The following is a 12,167-nucleotide window of genomic DNA, read 5'->3' on the forward strand; positions in this document are numbered from 1 at the left end:
AATTGTATTATTACAGAATTTTTATTTACAAATACTCGGCAATTAATTAATCATCTCTAATTCTAAAAATCTATTACTATTTTAAATCACAAAGCAAAATTAATTAAACAATTCTTAGATAACGCTCCTTGCAAACACAAGCATAAGCAGGTTAGCATTTCATTAAAGTGGCTTTAGTGAACATAAGAAGAACTGGTACATCTTAAATTAGTTTTGATTGCTTCTATATCTATAGGACCCTCTCCAACCATGTCGTCCTGTTCTCAAACTTCTCTCCATTCCTAATCTAGAATCTTCAAATGTGGCTTCCATTTCTGGTACCTCGGATTTCATATCTACTACTTCTTCTGGCTGCGTCATTTCAATATTAGCACTCGTATTCATATCATCGCTTTCAATATTATCATCTGAGTCAGTAACTTCATCCTCCATTTTGTTCATTTCTTCGACAGCTTTTTCTATAAGTTTTTCGACCATATTTTGCTTTTTGCGACTAGGAAATCGCTTTTGGTTCTTGACCGTCACGTTTTCTGTTTCCTTTACGTCATTCTTATTTGTGTTTGTTTCAATTTGGTTAATGGATTGCGTATCTTCTTTCTTGTCAGCAACTTTTCCTATTTCCATATTTAGGTCATAGTATGCAGGTGAATCCTCGCAGGGAATAGAATCGATTGACCGTGTACAGACCAATACTTCCTGTAAAAAGTGATAAAACAAACACAATTTTAAAAAGTAAGTTAAAATCGTAATAGTAGCAAAACTATTGCGAGGCTAAAAAAATCTACTGTATAATTTACCACGAATACCATTACTGGATTGGATAAAATTAGATTGGATAGAACGTAAATGGAGACTAGAGCAGTGTTGGCCTAGTGGCTTCAGCGTGCGACTATCAACCCTAAGGTCGTAGGTTCGGTCCCCGGCTGTGCACTAATTACTTTCTTTCTGTGTGCGTATTTAACATCAGCTCGAACGGTGAAGGAAAACATCGTGAGGAAACAGTCAGACACAGGAGTCTGATCACATACTTTCCTATTAGATTAACAAATGATCACAAAACAGATCCAGAAATCTAAAGGCCAGACCTAAAAGACCAAAAGACCTAAAATTTATTTTTATTTTAAGAATATAAATGGATTGCAGAATATCAATTACATTAAAAGATCATTATTTAAGTAGCATTACTCTTGCAGTCAGTTGTCTGTGTGTGTCTACGAAAGAGACTTTTGTAATTATTGTGTAACATAGATACATATGTTTAAAAGAAAATTAAATATACCTACAAAATGCATTATAAATTTCTTTCTGTTTAGTTCGCCAAGATTAATAACATCCTTACCTGGTTGAAAACCGTTTCAGCTGGGCAGATAAAACTCCAGCGGTAGGTGACGTTTCTCCCTGACTGGGTCTGTGACGGGAGACAAACATGGAAGATCTGACAGTCGTTGTCAACGTCCGCGTAATATCCGTATACTCTATTCTCGCAGCTGTAATTTAAAAAAAAAACTACCCTCAAGTACAACCTTTTCGCTTTTAAAAGCGACAATAAAGAAACTTCATTTTTGTAATATATTAATTATAAAAATAAAATAAGAACGGTAAAAATTAACTGCAATATTTCTAGATATATAACGAGTCCTATGTCAAATCACACTATATTTTGGGACTATTACTTTGGCGCACTATGATGGCACACACTGCTTAAATTACTAATAATACTTAAACAATCTAGTCATTATTTAATAATGGATTTTTCATTTTAATACAAATTATTGGAACAGAATATAATAAGATGATGAAACTGCATCATTACTTTCAGTAACTGTTTTTAAAATACCATTATTACCTAAAAGTATCGGTAATATTTTCCCTAATAGATGTAGCGTTTGCTGGCAAATTCAGTGTGTCAGCGCTGGTCTGGTTCGCCATTTCCTGTAAAATTGTTTTAGTTATTAATTTTAAAAAAACTACCTCAAAGACTTAACAGTTTCTGAGCTGATACCGTATTGGCTTTTAAATTCCAAATAAAAAAGAAATGTAACTACAAAAAGTGTAACATTTTTTTTTTATATTTTTCCTCTACCCGTGTTAATATAGTACATAATTATATAGTACAGTAATTAATCTAAAAGGCGACAACAGACGCGCTCATTCTCTTTAAAACAAATGAAACTTTTCTTAATTAAAAATATTTTAATTTACAAATATACTAATGAACGTCAATGAATAAATAGAAAATTCAACTCACTCTAAGCATTTTTAGTACAACTCCACTAGTCGCCTCCAACTCTATTTCATCAGCGAACACACATGTTGAAAATAGGAATAAAATTATGAACCTTATTAATGCAGTCGCCATTGTATCTGAAAATACGAAAATTGTTATTATAAAGTTAAAATCTTTATTTATTAATTAACTAATTTACGGTTAGAAAACCTGGCTTTTGAAAATGTATTAAAATTAAAATTATACATAATTTTAACATGCTACAGTCTCTATGGTTCCGTGGTTCAGTGTGTCCCAAGTTCCATTCAATAAAAAATAATTTGCACCGCTATCCCATGACTTATAAATATTTTAAGTTAATTTAATATATATATAAGCTTCATATTTTCATATCTTGAGGAAAAAAGTAGAAAAGGCTTTTAAAAATTTATTCACGAAATTGAAAAACCGTCAGCTAAAAATAGATATATTTTCTTCAACCTAAAAGTTTTATTTTACTTAGTTTTATAATTAATCTATTTCCGATTTTTAAATACACACTAACATTCATAAACTATTCAATATACAGTGTTTACTTTACAACGAATATATATCATATCAATACTCTAAATATATTGAATAATTTATGATTAAAAGTAGGTAATGAAAGAAATTTTTTTTTAACTGTCCTGGAATTTTTAGCTTGATTTAAATACCCAAATAATGTTACATTGAATTGCTTCAATTTGAAACATGAATTCTTTTACTTTTTAATGCCATTTGACTTTGAGATTAAGATTCAAAATCAGGCAACTACGACTTCCGGTATCAATATCCAATACATTTTGGTCGTACGAATGTTAGAGGGTAAAGTCTCCTTTCATTCCAACAGCCTTAGAACGCTGCTAACATTTAACACAAACTTATATTTTAAATCACATCACGATTCAAAAATCTTTCTTTTTAAATTATTTAAAAAATAATATTTTTTCTAATAATCTTCCGAGTCCAAAATTAAATGATAAACTTACAAATATATATATCACTAACAACACTGAACACAACACTGTACTAGAATGCAAAATTTTTTATTCATATACGGTCTTTTATAAACCTGCGCGGGAGTTCACGGAATCCGCAATAAGGATTAAGTACGGTTAGCAACGCCAAGATCTAACAAAGTTTAATTGACGAATACACAAAAATTTAAGTAGGTTCTTACGCATTATCACTACCCTTTAAAAGGGACTCAAACCTGAACTGTCGGCCTGTATATTGATTAGTTTATGAATGTAAGTGTGTATTTAAAAACCTGAAATGGAGTAATTAAAAACTAAGTAAAATATTTTTTTTGGATTAAAAACAATATATCTACCGGCTTAGTAAAATTTCCATTACCAAGAGATCGTTATCTACGCTAGTGAACCCGCGGGGCATTGCTAATGTCAAAGCCAAAAATCATTTATTCATATAGGTAACACAATGTACTCTTATGAACGCCAAAAAAAGAAGTATACATTTAAGTATACACAAGCCAGTTCTCAAATCAAGGGCGTAGAACGGAAGGGAAGAACTGGCAAAGAACTCTCCGCGACTCGTTTTAATCGTCAAGTTATTTTTGTATGACACAACGTTTGTAAGGAGCTGCAACCATTACACCATGTTCTGCTAGTATTAAATGTTGTAATAACAAACTTGATGTAATCACTATTAATAATAAGGGAACTTTTTTTATTCAGTTGTCTGCTGTCCTTACGAAATCCCGCCTTAGATGTGACATGAAATTTAATATGATCAAATTTTGCGAAAAACAACCTTGACTTAGCATTTGTATCTAATGAAGCCATCTATAATCGATGATTCAAAAGACATACAAATGTACCCATCCCAATACTGTCCGTGGCATACGGCGATTCACCTAAGTAACTGATATTATCAATGGCTTTATTATGCTACAGTTAAGTCAAATCGAGATTTATAAAAGTGGCTAATAATCGAAATCCGGATGTGGCGAATAAACGTTAATGGATACGATAGATTTTTGACTTTGTAGTGGACTAAGGCTCCATTTCATAGTATTTGAGATTTCATTATTTGTCGCATATTTATTATTATATTAAATTAAATTTTTATAAAAAGGTAAAATCGCTTTAGACGATTCTTAATTATTTTCGTTATTTTAAAAATTCATTATTAAACATTAACTGTATAATTTCAAACGTACGTACGTTACAACTATTATTTCCTGTTAAATTGACAAGACAAAATTTTAACACACATTTTACTATAACATAACATCAAGCAAGTTCAAGATATCAATTACATGACCCCGATTTGACCTTTACTACCGTTTCGACTTACAGACATCCGTAGACTATATTGACGTATATTACATTTATTAACATTGTCTTAGATATATATATTTTTATAGGCAGGAGGGCTACCTGAGGTTAGTGATACCGCCGCACATAGACACTCTTAATGCTAGAGGGCTCGCGAGTGCCAAGCGGGCCTTATGAGAATTGGTACATTCTTTTTTGAAGGACCATAAGTCGATTTGGTTCGGAGGTACTTCAGTGAGTAGATGGTTACTCACAGGGGTGGTGCGCGGCAAAAACTGCCTTAAATATATGCCGATAAAATATTCGAAATGTAAAAAATACCACTTAAACTGGAACCGATATTAATCAGGATTTCAACTGTTCGTGAGGCCGGTTCCATGGTTCAGTCGGCAACGTAAATGACGTATGATCTCCATTTTATTTTAAGTTTTAGCAGACATTGGGGCTAGGATCAAAATTTGACTTTAAAACAGATCTATTGTGAAGTCGATTTTGGATTAGGATTAAAAGAATCAAACAAATTAGTACGTTGAAGAGGAACCTATAGAATTCTTTGATTACCTAACATGTAAACTCAACAAAACTACAGAGGTTACTTAGAAGATAAATTAGGTAATTTCTTAATTTAGTTTGTAATACACACATCGTGACACCGAAGTTCTCACGTTTCATGATTCTTTCATAACTGTGAATCCTGTTACACTTATGTATAACAAAACTACTTTTTTCCTGTTATTAAACTTAAGTTAAATAAATTGTTAGCGTCTTAAATCTGTAACATAGATATTTGAACATTAATTCATTAAAAATTCTTATAGTTTTTTTTGTACAATTCTGTAAATCAGAAGATTTAATATGTTTTTTTAGTGGCCCTGAATAGCTAAACTAGTGGCCAACCAGAATATGTCCTTACAGACATAAGCTTAGTATGGCCCAGTTGCATTTGTTTAAAAATAACAAATTGTTTTAAAAAAAGCTTTTAATTTGCCAGTTTAATGTAGAAATAATATTTTAATTTATCAATCTCCATAGATAGAGTATTGAACTTTTAAGGTTTTCGTGTGCGCGTGAGTTGAAGATAAATTGCAATTTAGTACGCCATTTTTCTTAAGCTTAGATATTAAGCATTCCGAAACGTATATTTTTAATAATTGTTTAATCGTGTAAGTGGGGACACATTTATTTAAAAAATCAAAATAAATGTTTAACAAAACCTTAATTGTATTTGTTAAACATTTATATTACCTTATAATCATTCTTATCATCATTAGTCTAATCTTCGCTTTACAGTACTTTTTCTTCTCTTTCAGCTAAATTATGTTTAAGCTGCCATGAAAAGAGATAGAGTACTGGAGGACTACAGTTGAAACGGTGCAATAAAATTGGAGGTAAGCGCTTTGGTTTGGGAAGAAAAGGAAAGATCTCAGCCGGGTATTCTTGCTGACCATGTCTGAAAGTTTACAGTTTTAGCGCCATTGTGAAAAAAGCTCAAGTTTATCTCACAGCACATGAATCAATTTCTGTGATGAAAAATACTCAGTGGACATTTTCAGCAACTCCATAGCCTTTCTCCGAGTCGTTTTAGAAACCTTGTTGTGTCAATTTAATTATATTTTCTTTATTTCGACATGACTAAGTATTTACAGTGTTTATTCGCGGGTGCTTGGCGAACCAATGCGACTTCTTTAATACAAAGAGTAGTTGGATGCTGAGATAAGACGGGCTGCATGGATCTGGAACGCGCTGCGTCTTCTTAAATTCTCTTGTTATAGTTACCAGTATATCCTTTCTATAACTAATATTCATAAGTATCTGATTGTCGTCCTTGTAACATATGTGATGTTTGAGAGCAAATATATATATAAACATATATAATTTTCTAGATAAAATAATGTATTCCGTTTACTTGTGAAAATTAATCTGCGAGTAATTTACAGTAGTTTAATTTCATCTAAAGCAGTCGACCACATACCAATGTGCTATGCTAGTCTTAACCTTTTTCAAAATTTATAATAAATAAAATGCGAGAAAATGCTGCCAGCGTTAAAGCCCACTGCCACCGGGACCATTTTCTTTTGTTTTTTTTTTTATTAGTACTATGTAGGTTAACAAAATTTTTAATACTGTATATTTGGTTGTTATGATTACTAATAATAATTTATTGTTACTATAATATTACCTTCACAATATGCGTTTGATGCTAATCCTTAAATATACAATATATAGATAGTTTTGTATATTAGCTATTTTCATTTTCGCTAGTCCCAGGGCAATATAACGATTTTGTGGTGAAACGGTATATAAATAGATAATAAAAGTCCACACCTTAAACTAGGAAGTAATGGCGCTTACATATATGATGAAAAATCTTGGCAGCGTCTCCATTTTAAGCATCTTAGAATCAGGTTCTATGATAATACAGATGTCTAAGGAATGTCTATCAGTACAGATCTAGAATACCAAGTGAGGGGGGAATGACCTTAAAATACCTAAGAAATGTTTACAGTATTTTGATACTAAAATTCGCGCTTCCAAAGTGAAAACTGTCTTCGTTTAGACGCTATTCATTTTATTTATAAAAGCGTAATGTATATATTTCTATACCTGTAATTATAGCCACCATCTTAATTATGTTTCTTAGCAAAACGGCTTACCTGATGATAAGAGATAAAGGCGTCGATAGACAGTCACACTGCCATAAGGCTCGTAAATGAGTAACTGTCCTTTTAATAAATGTCTAAAATGACTCTAATGAAAACTAGAAATTAAAAGATTTGATGTGTCGTCTTCTTTTTATAGAACAGGTGCTAACGGACAGGAGACGCACCTGATGACGAGTGATAGCGCTGCCACTCTTAAAGCAGAGCTGGTCTTTTGGTACGCTTTTTATTGAAGGATCCTAAGTCCTATTGGAAATACTTCAGTGGGCAACTGGCTCCACATAGTGATGGTGCGCCGCCAAAACTGCCTTAATTTTTTTCAGTTGTGGAACATCGTGGTGATAGTGGTGATACGGGTGGAATTTCATATTCTGCTTCGACTTCCGATGATGGAATTCAGCTGCAGGTATTAATCCGAACAACTCATCTGAACACTCTCCATGGTAAATGCGGAGTGTCTTATGGAGTCAACATGATATGCCTATAAATTATACAGTACTGTTCAATGTTATTTTACTTAATATTAATTTTTTTTGAGTACAATATAATATCAATTATATATCTCTAAATTTTACCGTATAGTTGCAAAACATTTACCGTAGCTATTAAGATATTTTAGAGCGTACAGCGTCATGTTACGTCAAAGTTGACAGCTGACATTTGTCATTATTGTTTTTATCAACTTTGACATAAATGATAACATACAATTCTGAGAACTATTTAAATTTAATACGGTTAAATTTTATATTAGGTTCATTCAAATAATGTTTTGAATGCAAAATAGTATTTGAATTTTCATAAGGAGTTTAGTTTTATCCATTCATTTTAAATTCAAATCACTCACGAGACAAGTAGGTAAATAGTGTTCTAAACTATTATAAAGAAATCATTTTATAATTCGCACGCGGTCATTTACCCGGAACAAAACGTATGGAGACGCTTTAAAATTTTATTTTATCAACATATATAAAAATACATCGTCAATTTGTTTAATATAAAAATCGTCAAGTATTTGTTTATATATATTTGAAATAGTGGGAATAAAGTCTAAATATATCTTTTGCATGCCTGATCCTGCCTCAATTCTCTATAAGCAACACTTTAGAATGGGACAAACCGGATGTTTTATTAGTACCCATCGAAATTCTCGCCGTAGCAAGCGTTTCTTAACTAGCTAATCTTACCATCTATTTCTTATTTCTAACATTAAATGTCAGTGGCGGTACAAGCTTTTTAGGTCTGGGCCTCACATTTCTGTATCTTTTTCATGACCATTTTTCAATCTAAAAGGCAAGATCGCCTAGATTAGCCTGCGCCTGCGGTCTTAGGCAAACAGATTTCCTTACGATGTTTTCCATCACCATACGACCGAATGTTAAATGTGCACCTAGACAGAAAGTCCATTGGGGGTTCGAACCTACAACCTTAGTGATGAGATTCGCACGCTGAAGCCACTAGGCCAACACGGCTCTATTCCTAACTTTACAAAATGCAATTCCAAAAACGTCTTTATTTTATGTACAGTCATAGTGATCTCAACAGGCTTGATATTTAATCTATTCTAAGTATGTCTATGTCTAATCGTAGATGTCATCACACTGCATCGAGATAATAACAATAAGTTACAGGCGTTTTTAGGGTTCTATATTTTAACAAACCTGTGATCTCTAAGGATTTGATCCAGGAAGGTGATTTATTCTTGGCATTGTAAAATTGAGTATATTATTTAACAACAACAACGTTTTCTATTATTTTTTAAATGTATATGTGTTTTATTTTCCTGTGAATATGAGGGTAAAATTCAAAGATTCAATATTTTTTTTAAATAAAAATAATGTTTAATTTCCTCTTCGTTGTATTTACCATCTTTGCGCTGCTATATGCAAGCTGCTGCATATAATGGGACTACAGCAGTCATGTGGTAACGGGTCACCAGCCTTCAATCACGGATAGAAAATTTACAAAGAGAGGTACATACTATATCTAAAGTAAGAAAGAAAATAAAACTAATGCACTGTTTTTCACAAGTCTCGACTCTGAATCTTTCCCTATACGCATTATGATTAATAAACCAAATATTATATTGGAAGTCATACTTAGTCATCAACCTTCTGATAAAAATGTTTAAAGGCAACGTGTTTTTATAGCGTATTTTAAGTTTTGACAACAATTATAAATAACTTAATTGTTCTTATCATAATGACATTGTGATAATTATGACAAATGACATTATTATAATTATGACAACTAACATTGTGATAATTATGACATATACCACTATCTTTGCAAAATAACGATTTATTATTATGTTTGGTTATATATTTATAATCCTGGTTAATGCAGATGGGCGTAAGTCAAGTAAACAGTTTGTAGAAAATTGTGGGTTCATAGTATTGTCTTTTGTTAAAATAGCTTTTACACATTAAGAAAAACACTTTTTGAACGGATTAAAGCTATGTATTGTTATTAAAACTTATAGTTATTTACATAATTCTAAATTTTAATCCGTTCAAAAAGTGTTTTTTTCTTAAATTGTGGGTTATTCTTGCCGTATTGAAAGTTACTGCATTTTGCAGGTGATGCTTGTACATTTAAATAATACATTACTTATTCCGTAATGTTGTGTGTTGTATTTCTAAATCCCTTCTATAACTAAAATGTATTTATATGTTTCATGCGGAACCTATATACTTAGCAATAAAATTATGTAACTCATGTCACGTAGGACCATAACTCGCGAATTTTTGTGTCGTCTACAGTTACGACCTTAGAACCGTTAGTGTAACGTCATTGTTTTTTGGGATTTCTCAGTTAAGTAACGGGGGATTTTAAAGGTATTACCAAAACCACAAACAAGCCCATCTACTTATATAAAAACTATATGCTCTGACAAACGAATGAACTACTATTTTGACGCATGCCTTCCATGCTCTGCGTTTTAATAATAGAAGATGGCGCACGGTAATGTATCGCATTTCCTTTGATCTCAAAACATTTAGTCTATAACACAAGGAGCGTGCGGGTGATCCCTATAAGCTTAAGGTTAGCAGAAAGGATAGCACTAACGTTGCCATGGACTGTATGTGTCTTTTGAATTTTGCGTTTTAATATCGTCGCTGTAGAATGATAACCTCGCATGTCCAGAGAACCAAACATTACAGGAAACGAAAAAAATGTTTCATTTCGTCAATGTTCGTTAAAATATTATTGTGCTTTTGTTCATAGTTTTGGATGGTAAAACGGATATTATTATTAATAACATAAATAAGTCCTTAGTTCATTAAAGCAATTATGTGATATAATAATAATAATAATAAAATATGTTTATTCATTTTAAGTTCAATTTCATTACAATGTGTAAGATTTGGGAACCCTTATAAGTAAAAAATATACCTGTGTCAGGGTTTCCAGCTCTTTCATAACAAACTTAGTTATACATTCCTTAAAATATTTAATTTATATATAATTTAGTTACATCTTCTATCAACTTTTTTTTCTTTTTTTGTTATTGATTTTTAACTGTTATCAACACACTGGAGTGCATAAGTGAGTGTGTGAGTGAGTGAGTGAGGGAGTGAGTGAGTCAGTGAGTGAATGAATAAAGTCTGTACTACATACTAGGCCTCAGAAGAAGCTCCAACTCTGCGTAGGGTATGTTCATGAGCCAGTCCTTTAGTCGTATTTTTAGATTGTAGACGGTAAGCGGGTAGATGTTAAGCAGCCTATTTAATTTATTATAGATATAAGAGTCTAAGAATACAAATAAAGATTTTTTTTTACATACGAGGTAATCATTCTACAGTGACGATATGCTCTAAACTAACCTACTAATATACTTAATATCCAGTGGCAAAAGCCACAAGAATAGCAGCTGAAATGTATAATGAACTGAATAGAGAGAACGTACAGGAAATTACGAGTCATATGACATGAATTAAAGAAAACACTTTTTTTGCGGATTGAAGCTATGTATTATTATAAACTTATCATTACTACTTATTTACATTCACCTTTTGTCTTCAGTCACCGTGACTGAAGTGTTTTTTTATGTGTAAAAGTTATGTTAATAAAAGACAATACTACATATGACATAATGTATTTATTTTTAGTATATATGAGACCAAGAAGTGTCTGCCTAGATTTTTGACTGCAATATTATTGTCTACGTTCTACCTAAAATAACTAATTCTGAAATTTGATTTTGCCAGAGAAGAAAAAAAAAAAATTTTCGAAATACCCTTTTCTTATCAAATAATCTCTTGGAAGGTTGCCAACTCTACTTAGAGAATACAAGCTATGTTGCTTTAGTATATTTTCTCGATACATATATATTTCAAGGGATATGTTTAGCTAGTTTAGGCACCAGACGTAAAAAAATATCAGTAATAGTACGACAGGTTAACAGACTTTTGCTCTCGTAAAAACAGTATTTAAAGCGACGGCCGTTTATCGTTTCCCCTTGCCTGGTTAATTGTATATTATATTGTCTGAATTAATTTTTTAAGTCAGTATACAGAAATCTAAAAGAAATCCTCGCATCGGATGGAAGCGGCCTTCCGGCACTTCGGGACAATACCGAGTAGGTACAGTTACGTTATGAAGGGAACGAACTTAGGAGCACAACGCTACCTACGCACCACAATGGGGATGCCGTCAGGCTCACTCATCTTATGAATGTCCAAGGAAAATTCCCTTAGACAGCTTTGTCGAGAGACCAGAAGGCTCAAGACCCCCAAAGGAGGCGGACCAATTTCTCACTAGATTCAAAGTTCAAGCTCATACTAGCAATTTCCTGTTTGAATCTGGAGGCAAAGTTATATTCCTTTTTTTTGAACTACCATAAATGCTTAGAAATAAAAATCTAAAAAGTATATTATTCAAAAGCTTTTCTTCATAAAAGTTTATTTTGGTGTCCTTGTGAAACTCCTTCTTATAATTTAACTTTGTGTTAAAAATCAA

The 12,167-nt window shown here is 32.0% G+C and overlaps 1 protein-coding gene across 1 annotated transcript; it reads right to left on the reverse strand.

Moving 5' to 3' along the window:
* Positions 1–40: 40 nt before the first annotated feature.
* Positions 41–3,270, reverse strand: LOC123717249. Its single transcript, XM_045673145.1, has 5 exons — positions 3,238–3,270; positions 2,249–2,364; positions 1,847–1,932; positions 1,340–1,487; positions 41–696 (listed from the first exon to the last, which is right to left on the reverse strand). The coding sequence occupies exons 2-5, from the start codon at positions 2,357–2,359 to the stop codon at positions 208–210; spliced, it is 834 nt and encodes a 277-aa protein (XP_045529101.1). The 5' UTR covers positions 2,360–2,364; positions 3,238–3,270; the 3' UTR covers positions 41–207.
* Positions 3,271–12,167: the final 8,897 nt, after the last annotated feature.

The sequence above is a fragment of the Pieris brassicae genome, chromosome 12 (genome assembly GCF_905147105.1).
Source record: "Pieris brassicae chromosome 12, ilPieBrab1.1, whole genome shotgun sequence".
Taxonomy (NCBI): Eukaryota; Metazoa; Arthropoda; class Insecta; order Lepidoptera; family Pieridae; genus Pieris; species Pieris brassicae.